The sequence below is a fragment of the Oryzias latipes genome, chromosome 8 (genome assembly GCF_002234675.1).
Source record: "Oryzias latipes chromosome 8, ASM223467v1".
NCBI classification, from domain to species: Eukaryota; Metazoa; Chordata; class Actinopteri; order Beloniformes; family Adrianichthyidae; genus Oryzias; species Oryzias latipes.
The window spans coordinates 5,706,509-5,728,092 of NC_019866.2; the positions used below are offsets into that span (position 1 = coordinate 5,706,509).

The 21,584-nt window shown below is 38.5% G+C and overlaps 1 protein-coding gene and 1 long non-coding RNA gene across 2 annotated transcripts; one reads left to right on the top strand and one right to left on the bottom strand.

Annotated features, from left to right (window-relative positions):
- Positions 1-498: 498 nt before the first annotated feature.
- On the bottom strand, positions 499-14,641 carry LOC101168465 (integrin beta-3). The gene is made up of 15 exons (XM_004071560.3): positions 14,466-14,641; positions 13,766-13,851; positions 13,304-13,505; positions 12,900-13,152; positions 12,652-12,814; positions 12,403-12,564; positions 11,652-11,747; positions 11,463-11,552; positions 11,238-11,372; positions 10,736-11,165; positions 5,493-5,715; positions 4,323-4,423; positions 3,487-3,606; positions 3,052-3,218; positions 499-1,938 (listed from the first exon to the last, which is right to left on the bottom strand). The coding sequence occupies exons 1-15, from the start codon at positions 14,521-14,523 to the stop codon at positions 1,873-1,875; spliced, it is 2,352 nt and encodes a 783-aa protein (XP_004071608.2). The 5' UTR covers positions 14,524-14,641; the 3' UTR covers positions 499-1,872.
- Positions 14,642-14,652: 11 nt separating this feature from the next.
- Positions 14,653-17,530, top strand: LOC110015461. The gene is made up of 2 exons (XR_002290661.1): positions 14,653-14,762; positions 16,203-17,530. It is a non-coding gene; the product is annotated as an uncharacterized LOC110015461 (long non-coding RNA).
- Positions 17,531-21,584: the final 4,054 nt, after the last annotated feature.

A 21,584-nucleotide genomic window follows, 5' to 3' on the forward strand; every position in this document is an offset into this window, starting at 1 on the left:
TTGAAAGTTATTGTATGTTTTTACTATTATTCCGTTCATGTATTTATTTTAAAATTTGTTCAATTTTCTGAGCTGTACAGGCTATATTTTTATTATTATTCAAAATAGTAATACATTTTAATTGTAACTTGCATGCAACTCATGCAACTCAAAAGTTCCTGTAAAACCCAGACTAACCACTAGAGGGAGCCATTCACCAGGATTTAATATTTAATCAGATTAAGTCAAATGTTCCTTTGTTGCATTTTTTTTTCTTTCTTTTAGCAGTTTTGGCACTATAAGTTTGACAATAACAAAATTGAACTGATTAACCGGTTCAATGTTTTTGTTAGTAGCTCAATAAACACAATCTAATTTTTACAATTTAATGTTAAAAACTATTACTAAACTAAAATTACAATCAACTGGAAGAGTCAAGTTTATTGGAAAATTCAAAGTAAAAGTTGGGGTTTTTGAAACTTTTTAAAAGTAGGAACATTTAAAGCAATGAATACACAATTTTTATACTTCTGTAATGTTTATTTGTGCAAGAAAGAAGAAGAAGAAAACACCATGCCAAGAAATAACCACATGTATAAAGACATGATTGTACAACCTGTACCTGTAAAATTGGAAACATGTGGTATGTATGTGCTTTATAACGTTCTTTCAAAGTAAATGCACACTGTTCAATGTTAAACCCACAACAGGAACTGACAGAAAAGACTTGCATGCAAAGAGGCTTTATTTATATGAGGAAATGCCGTCACTTTATGCATTTAAACTGGTTGAAAGAGGGATGCCAAGCACATATTGATAAACTGAGAAACACAGAAGCAAGTAACCATTGTGAATTAAATTAGAAACCAAGTCAAAATCAAAGACTTTAGTTTGATAAAATCTTTTCTTTATGTAACAAATCCCCCCATTCTCCTTTAGAAAGTTGACATGCTTTTGACAGCTTTTGAATCAAAGCCCAAGAAACAGTTTTACATTTCATTTGTCAGAAGAAAACCCTAAAAAAATAAATATTATCTATTCTGTCGCAAACTGTTGTGTGAATCTTAAGTAAAACATGTTGCATTTGAAAAAATGAGCCAAAATCCAGCAACGTGAGTTTTGGAAATGATTTTAAACCCCCCCCCCAAAAAAAAAATTTCGTGCACTTGTAAACGATCAGTTGCACAGCTCCTTTAAAATAACTGTACAACCGCACAACCCCCTGACAATCTAACGCAATCTCACACTAACATGTTAGCAGTAGTCTAGGGAGAATAAAAAGTGAATTGGCTGGGCTCTATGATATAATTTTGTAACTTTAAATAGAAAAGAAAAAGAACAAAAATGTTAATTTACAATCCTGTCAATTATACCATGTAAAAAAAGTAAAAAACTCTTAAAGAAAAAATGTTTATTATAATACCTACTCTATAATTCTATAAATCTCAAACATTTATTGTGAATTGCAGAGAAAAGTTTTTTACATCTTTTTTTTCATAGTCACATATTGCCCCAATAATGTAACGAGTACAGAAAAGCCAAACCGACAAGACAAAAAAAAAAGTTTTGCAAACCTATTTTAACAATCACAGCAGTTGTAGAAAACCTCATTAAATTAAGTACTGCTCCCAAATGTAAAGTGACAATTCAACAATGTACAGATTGCAAACAATGTTTAGGAAAGAACCAGAAAGCTTTAGGTCACCCAAACTTTCTGACACTTGTTTCACAACTTTACTTGCTTTGGCAACATGTCTGCAGCAGATAAGTCGTTCTCAGTTGCATTGGGTGTTTCCTGCCAGTGGACAGTGACTTCCTTCCATCCATTCGGTGCTGCAGCTTTTATCTTTCTGTTTTGATGGACCCTGAGTTTTTTCTTGTTGCATTCAGTCATTAGTTGCCTTGATATGCAACATTGGTGAAGGTAGATGTTGCTCCTTTATATAAAGGATTATTACCCTGTGGAGTTAAATAAAGAGATGAACTCACTGAAGTCACATTTTAAAATAATTTCCTTTTTAAAATGAATTTTAAATGTTGCGAGCGGCGTTTTGTGGTCTGGAGGCGCTACCCGCCCCTCACTCCCCCCATCTATCCCTGATCAGAGCTGCACATGACAAATTTATGAAGAAATTCTTTTTTTTTTCAAAATGGCAGCTTTTCTGTTGGTTTTATCTCCATAGCAACCATTTGATTTTTTGGCGCCTGGGGTAGACGAACAAGTGTATGTAATTTTTAGAAGAATTGTCAAAAATAATTTTTTGGTTTTCCTTCGCAACGGAGGTTTTTTGTTGACCACAATCCTTATATGATCCTTTTGTGTGTTATGTTGTGTCATTTAGTTTTAGCAAGGGATTCATGTAATACATTTTCACAAATTTCCAGTAAAAAAAAAGTGTTACACCTTTGCGGGCTCAACATGCTAAAATCTACAACTTCTATATCCAACGTGTTTCCGAAGCAGCTTCCCACTGATGCTCGAGGACTTATGAGGCGATGGATCAAACTTCCTGGGAGGAATTATGAAGGAACCAAAGGTGAAAATTCAAGATCGCGATCTCTTTCTGAAGTCAAAGGTCAATAAAACTTTGTTCTCTGGAACATAATTTTTTTCCCCCATACTGTGCAAAAAATTGAAAACCGCCAAATTTCTCTGTCTGCTATAACATGGCAGCCAAGCCGTGGGTCCTGTGGCCATCCCATAATTATTTTAATACATCCTTTGGATGTCCCCACTTACTCGTGTGCTTTGGTTTCGTTTGTGGATTTTTAAATCATTTTGTGAGCCCCAATAATAGCTTTTGAACCCATTTTATTTCTTTAGCAGTTTCACTCGCTGTGATGTCATCGATTCTTGAGTGGGGGTGGTTCACTATACCCAGAATTGATTAACAAATTAAATTTTGGTGAGATTTTAAATATATATGTCATGGGCAACATTTTTACACAACGATGCACTAAGAAAGAAGTGCAAAAACAATCTTATCATTGCAGTCCAGAACTGTGGCCAGACATAAATGTAGTATGAAAGAAACTGAAGCAGCTCATAGCGTTTAAATCGTAATTTCTTACCGTATCCCATTTTGCTTTGGCTCTCTCCTCCTCAAATTTGGCAAACTCTCTGCGATCGTGGATGGTGATGAGCAGTTTCCAGATGAGCAAACCAACGAGGCCCAGCAGGAGAATGGCTCCAGCCACCGCCGAGAGCACCACTAAAATGTCAGGACCCTGAGGGCACTCTGAGAGAAAACAGAAAAAACAGAGTAGAGAAACAGCACCTGCCACACAACACATTCAGAGCCTCATTTTACGATCCCTGGCGCGTCATTACTTTGAACCTGATAGTTTAAGATGCGCCTGGGTGGAGCTGGTTAACAAGTTCATGATGTGCTCAGCAAATAATGACTCTTTACTAAATGCACAAATGACTGAAACAGCCTTTACAATCACACACTAGTGAACATCTGAAGAGGTTAGGTTATGTTTTCATAAAAAAAAGAACAGTACCTGGTTCCTTCACCACAGACAGGATAGACTTTCCGCTAAAATCTTCAAAATACTGGAAGTGCACGACGCAGTCATTCTCATCTTTGTAGGAGCAGTTCACTGCATTCTCATCACGCTTAACTGTGACAAAAAGATAACACAATGTTCATCAGGTACAAAATACAACCTACTTTTTTCAAAGTCAGAACAATGTCATTAAAGACCCACTCCAATCATCTTATGATCTGTTTTTAAAGCCTTACCAGGGGTCTTTTAATACAGATTAAGACGTTTTAGCCAAAAATGATAAAAAAGAGCTTTTATTTTCTAGGACAGTTTCTGTAGTAGCTCATCAGAAATTACCTCTCAGTTTTGGGTGGGAATGTTGACAGGGAGGAAGCCCACCCCTGCTTCCTGACATCCTTCCCTTTACATGCTCTCCCACTACTTTACAGCCCCTCACACCCCCAACTTTACATTATCGTGAGCAATATTGCAGCTATTCAGCTGTCCAGTTTTAAAGTCAGATACCAGCTCTGACGAGGAAAACGAAGATGTACACTGATCTATTTGCCTGCCAGTGGATGCATCAGAATGGAACTGAGCAGGGAGCTTAGGGCCTGCCGATTGTAGATTTTATGTCTCAACAATGCTTTTTTTCCAAATGCTTTTTTTCATCTGCTCCTGAATCACAATGCTTTGAATAAATAAATACCCAGAAATGCAATTTTAATCCTAATTTTCTTTATATATATCCTCCATCATGAGAAAAATGCTCCAAGAACATGTCAAAAACACCAAAACCCCCATTATTATCAGAGTAGGTCTTTAATAGAGAAGAAAACAAAAGATCTTACCAAGTTCCTCCACAACCCGAATCTCATTTTTGCAGATTCGGTTGCAGCTGTCATCTTCTGTGTACTGTCCTCTTTTAAAATGCTGACACTCAACACATGCCCTGTAAGCAATACAACAAATACTTCTGTAGATAATTATGCCATAAGTGGACATCACTACTCCAAGTTCAGACAAAGGGACAACATGAAAAGCTCAAAGGCGTCGTTATGATGGCCTGCTCACCTTCATGGATTGCATGGAGTGTTAAGAAAACACATGAATGCGTGTGAGGCTGAATATCTCACGTCAGGTGGAGCTGCAGGCTCACAGGAATTCTTGTAAAACTCTACATGTTTAACATTTTGGTTGAAAAAATAATCACACTACGAGAAACAAAACTTCACGTATCTTGTGTTACATTTGAGCACATAAAGACTCACAACAGTCAGAAGGTTTTGGATATATAAAAGAATGATAAATGGTTTATTGAAGGGTGTACTAATTTTGCAAGCCAGCATTACTTTAAAATACATCTGTGATCCACGTTTCTGAATTTTGATTCAATTTTGACGACCCTTATGCAGTTGAGGCCAGAGGAATCCATTTCTATGAATGTTTACATTTGAGAGTTTATTTGAGCTCATGCCATGATTTATATTAACTTTATACAAAAATCCAGATATTTTGTAACTTTCAATAGCTGCTCAGGTCAAATGGCCATCTTTGAGAATTTAGAAACAAGATACCGTCTGTAAGAAGGATTGATAATTTAGACACAAATTCTTCTTTCTTTTAAACTTATTAATCAAAATTCCTTGAGGTCATTAAGCATATAATAACATTTGTAAATGATACTTATTCTCATAAGGTTGATTCATTTTTTTTATTGTACAATTGCAAAAGCCTTATGTTTATAATGGAAAAAAATGAACAAAATGTATGGCGATTTTCTCAAGATCTTACATTTTTTAACATTACAAAAAAGAAAATTTATATTTTTTCTTTCAATTGTACACCGTAAGATGCACTTATTAAAAAAATACAATAATACTTTTCAAAGTAATCTAATAAGGGAATATTGCACTTAGAATTCAACAAACGATGACTTTTTAAGTTGAACCTAGCTAAGGACTGACTGAAGGAAGGCTCTTTTTTTGTTAAATCTGGGTTAAAGAAAACATAAAACTCACTTTTTGATTGTGCAGGAGTCAGGACAGGTGGGGCATTTTTCACAGGTAGCTCCGTACGCCCCTGGCTGGGTGCACTGACAAACCCCACACTCGCAGTATCCCAGTCTGCTGCAAAGCAGCCCAGCGCTGGACATGCAGGTGTCTGTGCGAGTGGTGCAGTTGCAGTTATCTCCTTTCCAGCCGGCATCACACTGACAAAGCCCACAGTCACACTTTCCATTACCTGAAAGAAAATCAGCCATCATGGACAAGTTGTTTCAAACTAATTCTTTAAACCTCGATCATGTTTTGATCGTCTAATTTAAAATCGTTCCCAGTGGCTTTTTAACCTTTGTTGTTTTTTAGGTCATAGTTTCTGCAGAGCGGCAGTAGCTGATTCGAAATTTACCTCTGTGTTGAGGGTGGGACTGCTGGCACGGAGCAACCCCAACCTTGCAATTGCTGAGAGCTCTCAGTCCAAGCAGAGCCCCCCCCAGTGTATCTTCTACTTAACAGACAAGCACTTTTTCCAACTGCATTTTTAAACCTGCTCCTGATTTACAACTATTAGAGTAAATAAATTCAAAGAAATTCAATTTTTGAGCTTGATTTTCTTAATTTATGTCCTTTATCCTCAGAAAAATGCCACAAGAACATGTTGAAAACACCAAAAACACAATTTTCCTTAGAGTGGGTCTTTATAGGATTCAGTTTGAAGAAACATGACTAGTAGAATAATACATAGTTATCATATATCATTTAAAATGCACCAAAATCTTCTCATTTCTCAGCTTTTAATCAGACAGACGTCCAGACAGATGTTCGGCTTTTTCTTGTTTTTCCTTGTATTTTTATTTAGATTCCACTTACTATTACAGTATGTCTTTTTGATAGTGTGTTAAGTTATTTTGTCAGGATTGAATATTCTATTTTGTCCAAGCTTTTAATTTTTGCTGAATCAATGTCTTCTCACTGGCAGCTTTCTGCGGCCCACATTATCACACTACCACATATTTTTAACCTGCCAGGGTATGAATTCACAAAATCTGTTCAAAAGAGGTTTTCTTCATTGTCTTATAAATTTAAATTTTCTTTTAACTATCCCAAACAGACTTTATAACACGTCTATCAAATTATTTTACAAAGAATAAGATGGCAGCTAAAATAAGGCTTTCAAGCTTTTACTACAGTTTGGAACAGTTAAATAGTTCAAGCACTGATACAGTAAAATATAAATCAAACTGAAGTTGCATGCCACAGGGGTGGACTCCATTTGTAAACTCTTCCAAGTCTGTTTAGATCGAGCTAATGTCTAACTCAAAAATCTTTTCTTTTTTCTTCGTCAGGCAGGGATTAGCAAACAGAGCAGGAAAACCTACTGACCTTTTTAAAAAAGGATTCCCTATTTTGGTGTGGTCTTCACATTTTATTACTTCACTTTTATTACTTCTTCTTTTTGCAAGTTGGTTTTTATCATAAAAACATTTTTTTTCCACTCAGATGAAAGAACGTCGGTGTAAACTTTGTTATCTTTTGTGAGTCGTAGAGTTTTTGTGATACGAATGTATGTTTTTTAGCCTCCTGTCACTTACTGAAGCAGATTTACAGCTTAACTGATTACTATAGAAATATTTTCTCTGATCAAACAGCTGATGATAATTTTAGCCTTTTTTTTTTTAAATACAGGTGGACGGTGAATTGCTTTTTCTTGTATCCCGGAGACAAACAGTTCTGAGAAGCAGATAATGTTTTCTTGTGAAAGTACAGGGAGGGTCTTGGATTCTGGGATGACGAAAGCTAAACAGACGTGCACAAGCACATCTTTAAGAACTGCTGAAGCGCAGACAACACCAACCTCAGGTCTTTTAAGGGGTGTTTTTTAGTGGGGGAAGAATTTCCTGAAATTTTCCTTATGGATTACTGACAGGGGCATGGTCAACCTAAAACAAGGACAAAGACTCTCTGCAGGAAACAGAAAAGGATTTTGTGACTAGGACAAAAAGTGAGTCACAGCGTGAACTGAATTAAACTGAGAAGAAAGTGAAGGAAGGAAGTGGGGTCAGGAAATTTTAACCAAAAACAGGGAAAGAAAAAATCAGGATACCATTAAACGTAGGAAAACCGTGAGGAACAATTCCCCAGTGTTCACTCTGTCAGTGTTTTCATCAGAGACTAACTTCACAAGGATGCTGGATGAGTCACAGCTTCAATGCTTAACAGACTTAGTTGTGTAGCTGCTCACTAATGTGTCATCCTCTATGAAAATTTTAACAAGTTAGACGAGCAGAAACACAAGACATATGTGTCATTGACACCAGTATGATTTACACATTAATGAGTTTTTGTTCCCTACATTCTGATCTCTTCAAAAATGCTCTTTATCACATGCTGGAGCTTAAGAGAAGTTTGGCAGGAAGAAGATTAGAGGAGCAGAGGTACGGACTGCAATGTCATGCAGCTAAAGGAAGAGGCGGAGGGAATGGCAAACGGCCAGCAGAGGAATGCAAACTTCCCTGCGCTCTCTTTCCTCGTATTTATGGGCCCTGGAGCAATGCTTGCTGACTCCTGCTCTAGGCCTGGCATCAGTCCCGCAGCCCCTCAGCAATAGATGAAGTACACATCTAAAGAGAACATTTGTGAGGCCCGCGCCAGGGATCCAATTGTTGTGGGACTGAGGGACACTGAGACAGCACAATGCCTGTGTTGAAGTGCTACACGCTAAGAAGTCTTAAGCTCTGTTGACAGCTCGATTTTAGTGGAACACGCTGCAAAGATGATGGTTTTTTAACCCTGCAAACTGTGTTTCTGTTCACATTACATTCACATTTGTATCACATTGTGTGATAAATATGTTCTCATTTAACTAAAAAAGCACAATAAAACAGTATAACAACTCAGGAACTATTTGGAGATTTTTTTTTTTAAATCTGCAACTTATCGGGAGTCTGAGCAAAAAAAAAAAAGGTTAACAGCACAAAGAAAGAATTTAGTTTGACCCAAAGTCCCACTTTGATCATCTGTAATCTATTGTAAACGATTTCTGATTATGAATGTGGCGTTTTTAGCCGAAATCAAAGCCCCTGTTTCGTTTTCTTGGAAATAGTTTCTGCAGAGCGGCAATAGTTCACAAGCAATTCAACTCTAAGTAAGAGGGACTGTTGGCACAGAGTAAGCCTGCCCCTGCTTCCCAACATCCACGCTCTCCTGCTAGTTTACAGCCCCTCAAAACCGCAACCTAACATTAGCGGTGCAGCAAAAATGGCGAGTAATATTGGAGCCATCCTGTCGTACAGTTTTGAGACAGATGCCAGCTTAGATGAGGACAAACGTGGATCTATTGGTTTACAAGCTGAGCAAGGAGCTGAGCGGAATGGAGCTGAGCATGGAGCAGCAACTGATTGTAGATTTTGCGCCACAAAAATGCACTTTTTCTAAAGGCAATTTTTTAATCTGCCCCTGATTTAGCTCAATTTGAATTGAAGCAATAGTAAGCAATGCAATGTTAAGCTTAATTTACGTATACAAAGTGTGCCCTTCATCACGAGAAAAATGCCACAAGAACATGTTAAAGACACCAAAAGCTCTATTTCGATTGGTGTGGGTCTTTAATAACAGATTCAACTGCTGATAAAGAGGCCAGTTGTGGCAAACCCTCTGCAACTATATAATTTTTGATGATGAAGACAATGGTGAATGTAAAGAGGTCACATGTCCCCCTTGGGACTCTTTTAACTTAACAAGAAGCTGCACTTACACAAGTTTTCACAGTTTTTTTAAACTTGTAGTCCATTTTGTGATAAAAGGTTATTATTATAATGCCAGGCTTTTTTGTCTGCTCCTGATGCATCACAATTTGAACAAAGAAATACTCAGAAATGCGATTTTAAGCTTGATTTCTTAACATATGTCCTCCATCATGACAAAAATGCAACAAGAACATTCTAAAAATACAAAAAACCTGATTTTTATTGAAGTGAGTTGGAATGCCATTGCTTCCTATGATGAAAGACAACAGCTGTAGAAATCCCATTGCTGTCTGGACATGTTTTCCATCTTTATGTGTTTGTAACACAAAACTGAAGTGAAATTTAAGCGCTTATCAATCTTTAATTGACAGAAAACGTTATTATTTTGCATAAATCAACCTGTGAACACACTAAGCAGATCCCTACAAGGTAAAAAGCACTCTCCTGTCCTGCTTTGTCTCATCTGTCTTTACAGTGAACACACCAATAATGTTGCTACATAAAATTTCCCAACGTCCTATTAAAGCTTTATCTGAGAGATTGAGAAACTGGGCTGAGCTTTGCAGACGTCTTATGCTTCATGCAGCTTTTCTGTGAGTAATCGGCTCCAATGTCTGTTACTGGCAAACTGCAAAGTTTTGTATTTTACTGAAAATCTAATTTAGCAACTTTAAAGAACCTTACCATTCAGAAAAAGTCTAATGCTTTTTTTTTTTCAAAACAGCTTTATTGTTTCAAATAAGTAAAATGACAACTATTTAAACTAACCGAACTGTGTTTTACAGCCTGACAGTGACGAGAGACAGCCGGATAAGATGAAGCAACACAGCCCAGAAGGAACCACAGCTGGGTCTTATCTCACTTACCAAAGATATGATGAGCATTTTATTGCATTATCTTGATTATATATAATTTTGTTTGGGTTTTTCTGCCATATCAGCCACAATAACAATAAAGTAGTTAAAATAGTTGGATAAATACATTAGCTGTGGTTGTGTTCAGTAATTTTTGTTGCAAAATTGTGACTCAAGAATAATTTATCTACAGATGAAGCCCTTTTTATTTGCCCAATAATATCTTAATGCAAAAGTGAAGATTGTGGAGGTTTTTTAAGAAAAATATATTTTTAAGCTTTTTATTTTGTGACACAAGTGCTCATAAATTATCTACCGGTACTCAGACCAGAGAATGATTCAAAAATTGTGAGAGTTCCAAGCTTGCATTTCTGCCCAGTCTATATTTTTCATCACAAATAAGCTCTTTTTCAAACTAAATCTTTCTCGTTTTCTCCTTATTCACAATGACTTGATTAAGTAAATACTCAGAAATGCAATTTTAAGCTTAATTTGCGTAATATATGTCCTTATTCATTAGAAATAGCACCACAGGAACATGTTAAAAGCACAGCAAATTCAATTTTAATACAAGTTTCGCGTCTGGTTTAAGGTTAAAATTAGTTTTAAAATTGTGGTTTTTATGTTTAATATTTTAAAAGTTGCAAAACTTGAATGTACTCACCAGAGCACAGGGCCCCTTTAAAGTGCGGACAGGTGAAATCGTCGCATTCACAGTATTTTCCCCACACCTGGCCAAAGTCATTTGCATGACAGGAGCACTGCCCGCACAAGCATTCTCCTTTCCCGCTGCAGACACGGCCGCCAGCCTTTGAGACACAGTTTCCATCATCAGACGGCCTGTAGTCCTCCACCGAACACTCGCATCTTGTGCCCAGGCGGCCTTGGTGACACTGGCAAATACCACACTCGTAGGTGCCATTGCCTTTGCTGCAGAGCGGGCTGTTGACTTCTGCCTTTGCCTCACAGTCACAGCTGCAAGCAAAGTCCACCGTAACCTCCAGAGCGTCTTTAAACCCCCGAGGTTTTATGGTAAAAGTGCGGCTTTTCTCCTTTGGGCATTCAAGCAACCGAGCTTCCATGCTGAAGGACACCTGGAAAAAGGAAATATCTTTAAATCAACAAGTGTAAACAGATACAACATGCTGCCGCCTCTGTGTACGTACAGTGTCTCCAATCTTTAGTCCTGAACAAGATTTTACTCCAGGAATGACCTCTCCTTTTAAGCAAGAGGCATTGAAGGAGAGGCTCAGCTCATCTGGTACTCCCAACACCTCCAGCTCCACTTTAGACCGAATTTTCTGCTCCAGATTATTTCAGACATTATTTTTCTGTCGGATGCAACAGCTACAATGTACTGGCATTTTGTACAAATGTAAAGATGCCCTTACAGCATAGGCCTCCTCAATCAGCTGAATGACGTTCCCAGAGTCCTGAGATAGTGTTCCCACAGTTGTGCCTGGAATGAGTTGACTGTATTCCTGGGAAAGGGCAGGATGACAAGTGTTGACCCAATTTTGTGCTTTCTCATTTAAAAAAAAATCCCACGATCCCAAAAGCATATAAAACATTTTTTTCACCTTATACAGTGGTACCACAACACTGGTTACAGCAAAGACTAAATTGATGTTGTTTGCAGATATTTTATCTATCATGAGTCCTAAGGAAGGGTAGTCCTAAAAGAAGCAGGAGGCAAAAAACAGAACAACGTATTGGTCATTTGCCTTAATAGTCATAAACGTTAAAGACCCACTCCAATAAAAATATATATATTTTTTGTATGTTTAGCACGTTCTTGTGGTATTTTTTTCATGATAGAGGATTTTTGTTAAGAAATGTGAGCTTAAAACCGCATTTCTGAGTTTTTTTTTTTCAAATCGGATGCATAAGGAGGAGACGAAAAAAGCCTGTAGCTATGACGCAGCTACAATTGGCAATCAACAAGCTCCCTGCTCCACTCCAATGCATCCACTTACGGAGAAATAGATCCATGTACCTCTTCATTCTGGCTTAAAACTGTACAATATTGTTTATCATTTTTGTTGCACCGCTAATGTTAGGTTGGGGTTGTGATTGGCTGGGACAGCAGGCAAAAGGGATGATAGGAAGTCAGGGTGGGCTAACTCTGTGCCAGCTGTCCCACCCACAACTGAGAGGGCAATTTCTAATGAACTACTGCTACTCTACAGAAACTATGTCCGTGAACATGACACAGGTTTTTGGGATTTTGGCTAAAAACAGCATAATCACGATCAAAAGACCACTGAGATTGCTTTGAAAATAGAACAAAAGATGATTGGAGTGGGACTTTAAAGCAAAGATGTTCTGTACCAGCACAGCAGATTTGTTGTAAAGGTCATTCGTATCCAGGTAACATTGTCCATCATTGGGCTGAACAATGCCAGCTATGCGCCCATCCAAAGCTGAGTGAGTAGTGGCATCAGTGGTAAAAACTAGAAGATGTGAGGCATCTGGGCGCCAACCGATCTTATCCTAGTGACAAGGAGAGTTTAAGACATCAGAAAGTCAGATTAGATGCAAAAAAATAACATTTTCAAGGACTGCTCGCAAACCTTTTACCTTACAAACCACAGCCTGAACAATAGCATCAAATCCACCCTCTGGAGAATCTCTGTTTCTAGACACTTGCTGTTTCTTCACTTCCTCTGTAAAGCGAGCCACCTGCTCTGTCAGCGAGAGCACGTGCTTGAAGCCAAACTGAGCTTTGCATTGCTGGGAAATTCTTAATACAAAGAAGAAATCAATGTTAAAATATCAGACTTCCACCTTATCTTTATATTAAAAAAAATATCTACAACCATACATACCCCCAACAAGGGTTTTGTACAGCTTCTTGGGGGTACGTGTACATGTACGGGGAAATGGTCTTGTCCACAAAGGCTCCAAATCCCATTCGCAGTTTGCTTGTGGTCCGGGCCATGGTCTCTGCAAGCTTGCTGCCCAAATTTTGCAGGTTAGACAAGTCGTCCTTCATGGAATATGAGAGATCCATCAAATAGTAGAGGTCAACGGGGTAATCCTCCACCTGCTTTATGCTAACAGTGAAAAACTTGGAGTCGCCTAAAAGAGTAGAGGAAAACCATTTGGATGTCTTAAAAGTGAAATGAATACAAAAATCAGAAATAATTTGATCAGATCAGAGATTCCTGAATGGGTGCTACTTTCTGACCTTTGCATATTTTTAAGACATGTCCTACAAATATGAGAGTACCTGGTCTCAGTGTCATGTGGATTTTCTGAGGCCTGATCTGAGTCACGTCCTCAGCTGCCCCTGAAGCCCTGTCACTGAGCGGTGTGTCCTTTTGAATAGTTAGTGTGCTGGCCGGAAACTCCACAGCTGCTGCCTTGCACCCTTCATTTAGCAGATTCTGCTTTAGGTCGCAGCGAGAGACACCGGATCCCTTCCCAAAGTCCTGCAACATCCACACAAATGCTGGTCACTGTTCACTAATACACACAGAAAAATACATCTTGGATGTCTAAAGGCTGTGACTGAATAGATGGGAGATGTTTCCTCCAGGGGGTGCAATTTGAAGATTCCCCAAGAAGCAAATCTCAAAGGACAGCAGGAAAAATGCAGTTGAGAAAGTGGGTGTCTGTTCTAACTTGCTGCACTAAGCAATGAATGGGCGAGGCAGCAAGGCAGTGTGGGTATTTAGGTTTTATTTGTTACCTCTTGAAAGCACCACGCACAGCTTGGATGAACAGCCAGGCACTGCTTACAGGTTGTACTTCCTCTTGATGTGCAGATGTTAGAACCTATAAAAATAAGGGCAACGTTTAGATGAAATCACATTTTTTAGTCACATAGCTCTGAGTTCGATGCCTTGTTTTGCGTGTTGTTAACTTGTGTGACCACTGAGTGACACTAAGTTCAATTTAAACACTCATTTTAATTTTTTTCTTTAAAAACAATAATATGAAAACAAACCTTTTTCTGGAAACATTTTTTTTAATTTAATAAATGACTTGTTTTATTTTCAAATCTAAGTGTCAAACGTTTAAAGCTAATGATTTAAACAATAATTTTAATTTAATTAGAACTGAAAAGTAGACATTTATTTATACATATATTTGTCTTGATATTACAGTTACGCCCTGCAAAATTAGACCAGCTGTTTCACTTCCTTAAAAGGAAGTGAAGCTTCAGAGATGCATCCCAAAGACGGTTTGAACAAGTTCAAGTCATCTTGTTACAAATTCATTTCCCTTTAAGACCATTAAGTGCCTGTTTCAGACTTCCTCGTGGGGAAATTACGAACTGAATTTGGCGCCTCCAAATACGCCCTACACATTAAAGTGCGCCTGTATCATCAGCAGGGTTGGACTTAGTTTCTAAGTTAAAAGAAAAAAGAAGGAAACAAGTTTCTTACCGCTGATGACAGAAGCTGAAAAGAAGAGAAGAGCTATGTGTCTTATTAAGGTTCTCATTGTGTCCGAGTGGAAAGAGTTGATGCGTAAAAATCCGCGTTCCGTGTGGTCCTCCTCACTTCATAGACTGAACTTGTTTTTTTCCTCCTCCTCCTCCTTATCTGTGATGGATCCTGCACTGCAACATGACTCAAACAGTCGCCTCATCTGATGTGAAGGAGAGCCGGAAGTTTCCTGACTTGTCCAGGCGCGTCTGAATGGTCTGAAGCGACGTCTCGGTGGGTTTAGGGATTAAACAGGTAATGGAAAAGAGGAATTACGCAAAGGATTAAGTTTTCAACATCTGTAAAGATGACATAAGGAGAGTTCTGGGTCTCTGTTGTTGAGGGAGACTGTTTGTTTTTTGGCTGTTATTTTGAAGAGATTATTGTAATTTTCCTAAAATAGAATAAAATAAAATAAAATGAAAAAGGGAAAGGCAAAACTACTTTATGATCACTCTGTTGTTGCTAATTTTGAAAATTCTCCTCCTCTTCAGATGCTATTATGACACCATAATTAATAGTATAAAGCCTATTTTTGGTAAATTGAAATAGCAAAATGATGTAAAGTTTTGCATGATTTCCCTTAAACTTAAAAAACAAAGTATATATTTTTAAATAACATAACATCATGACTTTTTTAGAGTCAATCTGCGTTTTCTTTTTTGTTCTCCTGCCTTATTATAAGGTGTTTCTATTGACCGTGTGAAAGAACTCGGTTAATGTGTCACACACTGTTTCAATTACGCTGTCACTCTGCCATCTGCTGGACTACAAAGAATCTGCATATAATGTTTTAAATTGAGCACCTTCGGTAAAATTACATATGACAAATATTTGACAAAATCGATTCATTCCGGTTTTTCACCGACATAATTTAAAGGACAGTGTCTTTTTATTTTTATTCAGTATTTGTACGTGCAGATTGTCTCACTTAAAGAGATGATTGAGATTCTGGAAAAAAAAGGCTTTTTAAAGAATTTATTTGTGTTATGGTGCAGAATATAAGTATTTGATCTTAAAATTCACCTCAACACTTTTTGAAGTAACCCTGTTGTCAGTGACAGAAGTAGGTCTATGTTGGTCCATCCTTCCATGCAGATCTTCTCAACAGCTGAGATGTTTTTGGGCTGTTGCTTGTTCAGATGAACAAGGTGTCCTTTGATAGCTCATTGGTCTTGGTGGAGAGGTTGCATTCTGATGGTTTACGGATGTCGCAGGCGTCTTTCCTATAGTTCCATAGTTCAAACAGGGGACATTAATACAGGTAACAAGTCAGGATAGAAGCACATCTTAAAAAAGAAGCAACAGGACTGTGAGGGATGACTTCTTGCTTGTTTTGGAGCTGAATACTTATTTTCTGCACCAATATACAAATAAATTCTCTAGAAAATATAAAAATTTCCTGCATTTTTTTAAACTTTCTGTCTCTTCCAGTTTAAGGGTATCTTGATGATCATCACATCACATTTTTAAGTGAAACAGCTTGTAATTGATGACTTACAAATCATTTTTATTCCCCCCACTGTACATCATGTTACATTTATAAAAGCAGAACATGTGAACTTTATCCAAAAACGTTTTTTGGTGAATTTTTCATTTAGATTTATTACTTTCAGCTGTCATTTCTCTAAACTATAATTAAGGCTGGTAATCCAGGTTTATTATTTGATCATCTCATCCTCTGATCTGATGAAGACGATGGAGAGGCTGGTGCTCACACATCTTAGTCCCATGGTCAGCCAGTCAATGGACCCGCTGCAGTTCGCCTACCAGCCCGGTATCAGAGTTGAGGATGCTGTCATCTTCCTCCTGGACAGAGCTCTGTCACACCTGGACCAGACAGGGAGCTCTGTGAGAGTCATGTTTTTCGACTTCTCCAGCGCTTTCAACAACATTCAACTGCTGCTGCTGAGGGACAAGTTGGCGCACTGGGCGTGGACCAGCATCTGTCTGCATGGATGCTGGACTACCTCTCAAACTGACTGCAGTATGTGAGGTCTCGCCACTGTGAGTCTGACATGATCGTCTGTAACACAGGAGCACCGCAGGGAACAGTTCTTGCTCCGTTCCTGTTCACTGTCTACACCGCAGACTTCATGTCCAGCTCAGCATCTTGTCACCTACAGAAGTTCTTGGATGACTCTGCCGTTGTCGGACTAATCATGGATGACAATGACAGAGAGTATAAAGAACTGATTCAGACCTTTGTAGACTGGTGCCAGCGGAACCTCCAGATTAATGCAGGGAAAACCAAGGAGCTGGTGGTAGACTTTCGCAGGCACACTCACTCTACATTAGCACCGGTGAACATCCAAGGAAGGGACATTGAGAGAGTAGATTCGTACAAGTACTTGGGTGTTCACATCAACAATAAACTGGACTGGTCACACAATACAGAAGCACTGTACAAAAAAGCACAGAGCAGGCTTTATCTGCTGAGGAGACTGAGGTCTTTTGAGTGTAGGGATCACTCCTAAATACTTTTGATGACTCTGTGGTGGCATCAGCCATCTTTTATGGAGCGGTCTGCTGGCGCAGCGGCATCTCGGCAGCAGACAGGAAGCGGCTGGAGAAGCTGGTGAAGAAGGCCAGCTTGGTTCTGGGGCTGCCTTTGGACTCAATGCCTCAATGCAGGAAGTGATGGAGAACGCCCACCCCATGTATGAGTCTGTGTCCTCACTGTGCAGTTTCTTCAGCATCAGACTGATACATCCTAAGTGTCTGAAGGAGCGACACCGCAGATCGTTTCTACCTGCTGCGGTTAGACTGTACAACCTTAGCTGCTCCCAGTGACCCACACTAACCAATATCATTGGCTCTGTCTTATTTTTTTTACCCTGTGCAATAACCGATTATATGGTCATCCTGTGCAATTTTTTTGGAAATATACGTGTGTATATTATGTATATATCTGTGTATATTGACTCCATAGTTTTTCTTTTTCCTTATTTATCGTACCTGTACTGCTGCTGCAACAAGGAAATTTCCCCATCGTGGGACTAATAAAGGAATATCTTATCTTATCTTATTCACGTATCGCTCTTATAATCATTAGGCAATTGTGAAAAAATGAGGAATGAGGAAAAAAAAGGGAAACACGCCATCTTTTATCTTTTAAGTTTATTTTGTTCATTTACAGTTTAAAAATAGACAGAAACAAATACAATTATTTTGGAGATGAGCCCATCTATTGTGCTTAGAAAGAAATCTGTGAGAAAATGTGAAAATAACTAAAAATCTATCAACATGCTTTTCACGTTTTTCTTTGAAGAGCAGTGGAAACAAGGGATTCAATGCAAAATCTTGCAGAAGGGCAAACAACTGAGTGAAATGTAAGGCAAGTATGCAGCATGAAATCTCATTAAACATCAGCACCAACAGCAAAGAGGCAACTCAGGTTAATAGAAGAATTGTCAAGGAAAATACATTTAAGTTAACCCAAAAAGGAGAAAAGATTGAAACTGACACATAACAGAGAAACTGGACTCTAAAAGACTGAAAGGTTCTATGGGGTCTTCTGAATTCTATTATGACACTGTGGGACAAGCTTGACTTGGGAAAGATTTTTAAACCAGGTCAAGGAGATGCTGAACTTAGCATGAAGTTAAGTTGTTTAGACAATTTTAAAAAGCTGATTGCCAGGGCGTGTTTTCTGCAAAGATGTTTGTTTTTGGAAAACAAAGTTTGATGAGGAAAAATCACGGCTTCCATTGAAATCATTGGTTTTCAGCACTGACAGTGTCAGGATGTCCTGAATTTTTTCAGACTAATTTCATTTTTTCAAGTTTTCCCTAAACGTTTAGTGCATCTATGCAGTCAAGGAAGATGATAAAGGCATTGACGGGCTCGTTTCTCGAAGTTAGGCTGTCTTTGCCACAGGCTGTTGCAGTGTTATCTGACCTCCCCAGAAAACAATCTAAATTTATGAATGTTGCCACGGAGGGACTCTTTCATTCAGGGGGCTGATGAAGCATTCAGGTGGGGGGCCTTTGAAACAAACAGAAACAGCCAGTGTTGCAGAAAAGGGATAAAAAAGGGGGGTCTGAGAGAAGCAGACGGTGCTTCTTATCTCTGCACTTGTCCATTTATCGGATTTTCATCCCAGTGCTCTGCTCTTTTTGCCCACCCTGTTGCTTAGTTACTGCCATCCATGTCCAAGACCTGCCTCAAAGAGAAACCGTCAGAAACGGAGGAATTTGCAGAAAAGCTATAATAGGGAACTGTTCTGGCATCAAACTTTTGGTGTAGGTGGATGGAGCAGGTAACACCATGGGCAATCAGAAACTGTCTCCTGTAAGGACCGATTTGGATCTCGTGGTTCCTGTGATGCTCGTGGAGAACGTACCCTCACATGAATGGCATTTTAAGCACAGCGCTGCTTGTCCAGGATAGGAAGCGGGGTCAGATGGCAGCCAATTAAAAGTGAACAAGAAGCATGGGGGGGCTGTAGTGGAGGACGGGGGACTGAAGGGGCCTGACCTCCGTTACAGATCTTTACCGAGCCTTCTAGATGTTTCTTTTTCATTGAACTGATATGATAAAGCCATTGCTCTCAGGCAAAATCAGTGTTTGGCTTACTGGAGCCAGCTTATGCTTCCCTGCTCTGCTGGGTTCAACCAGCAGCTGTGAGGGTCAAGTGAGGCCAACAAGAGCTTTCCTCAAGTGAATTGTTAGCTGCGTTTGAAATCACAGATGTGGTTGAAGGTGTGTTTGTGATGGGATGCTTTGCAATCTGATCAGCTTTTTTTCTTCAGTGGCTCAGGATCTGCAGCTTACATCTCTGCCCTCCGAGACCACAACTGAGAAGAAAGCAAACATTAAAATTTAACTGAAAAGACATTAGAGCAGAGAAAAGGAAAGAGGATTTGAGCTTTCGCCTCCTATTTTCTAAGGTTTAAAGCCTGTGATCTGCTGGTAAATACAATAAACGCAGCTAAAGAGAAATGAAAAAAAAGAAAGAAACTCAAGGGACTGAGAATACACAAACGCATATTAGCTGGCATTACTCACATGTGGAGATGCATCTAAATGGAAATTAAGTTGACAGCTGATGTCTAAATGCAGATGATCTCTGGACTCTGGAGCCAGCACAGGAATTTCTCTAATTAGATTCATGAAATGTGTGATCTCGATCTTGAAAAAAAAAAAAAAATCCCTTCAGCCTTAGAGGGGTGAGGCTACAGTACATGTGGCATCCTTAAATACCCCTGCAAATCAGGGGAATTGAGTCATTATCTCCTTCTCTGATTAAGAATTGTTGCTGGGGGTTAATGTGAGGGGACCTTCTGCTGCAGAGCCCCTGCAATTTGTATCAGTAAGTGATTAATGGCTGTGTTTACTTGGGGAAGTTCCAAAGGTTTACAGACCTTCAAAAACGGAACATTTTCTCCTGGGAGACATCAAAAACTTTTTTTTTCCCAAATAAAAGCACATTTCAGTAATTCTTATGCTGTTTGGCATTCTGCTGTTCAGCTGCTACACACAAAGGGACACACCCCCAGCCCCGGATGTGCTTTAATCATCTCATTCCAGTCTCCAAGATCTTCTAATCAGGAAGAGGAATTTAACAAAAATAAATAAATAAAACAGGAGACAAGACTGAAAGGAGTCTCGAGCTGCAGAAAGCCCTTTGTCAGCACAGCTAACACAGATGATGTATGGATGAATAGTGTTAAAAAAGAGAAGGGGTGTGAACCACGACTCTGTTGCTAGGGATGTCTGTGCTTAGTTTTGGTTGCTAGGCTTCCAGTCCCCCTATCTTTTTTTTGTGTGCAAAAACTTTCCCCTTTTTTCCTTCAGCTGCAATTTAAGGGTAATTTGCAACCATGGCCAGCTCTGAAATGATTCTGGAAACACCTGTGAGCGCCCCACATCTGTCTGAGGTGGTCAGATCATTTACATCACCATTTTTCTTTTGGCTGCGGCCTTATTGGAAATGGAAAAAATAAAACAGCCAGAGAAGGAATAAGGAGTTTGATAATAAACTGGCAGAAACAGCAGAATTATGCGGTGGAATACAACGTTTATAATGAACGTTTTTCTGTAAAAACAATTGTTTTGCCTCTTTTTTTCTTATGAAAAATGCAACAAACATGTTCTGATGGATTTTAGTGTGAATTCACATTGAAATACAAACTATTGACTTGAATATTTGTAATGTGTTCCATACCAACATCTGAAATAATTGCTGCATTGCTGAACCAGTTTCTTACCACTGAAGTGTTCTTGTCATACTTTGGGGGTTTTTGTCCTTTCATTTAGGCCATACATAGAATAAAATATTTTGTATTCTTTTTTTAAAAAAAAAAACCTTTTATAATTTACAGCAACACAATTTAGCTCCAAAGCAATCTTCAGAAAAATTATGAACTGAATTTAGATTTTGGCTCTGGGTTTTAAAATAAAAATGTTTTTTTTTCTTTTTCTAAAATGAATGATCCAAATGTTATCGTTTGCATTAAAAACAAACATGTACGCTGATGTTAGTCTCAGTTTTCTTCCACCAGGTTTTAAAAAACGTTTTTTATTTGTTTGTGCATTTCTATGACCCATGATTTTGACTATAGTTATCACCTCTAAATGAGCCAGAGCTACAGAACAAAAAATATAACATAAACTATAATTATAGGTTACTTTCACTTGTAAATTAGGACATCTTTGAGTGGCTCTGTAATGGCCTGTCCAGAGTGCTCCCCATCTTTGCCCTTCAACGGCTGAGATGGGCTCCATGACCCCAAACAGGTGACCCCACACAGGACAAAGCAGGTGGACTAAAACCTAATTTTAGCACCATCTTGTGGTGATGTATAATCAGATAATATGTCAATTAATAAACATGTAAGAATCTTATCATAGAAAAACGTTAAAAAAGTTTATTTTGTCCATATTTTAGTTGTATTCCCGTCACAGATTAACATTAAAAACAAAAAATCTATAATTATTTTCATTGTAAGACACATTTTTCCCCCCTATTTGATATTTGAAATCATTAAATAAACAAAGTTGCTGCACAAATTACAAAACAAGATGCAGTTTGATGACAGAATTTACATTTAACAAGATTTTCTTCAAGGGAGA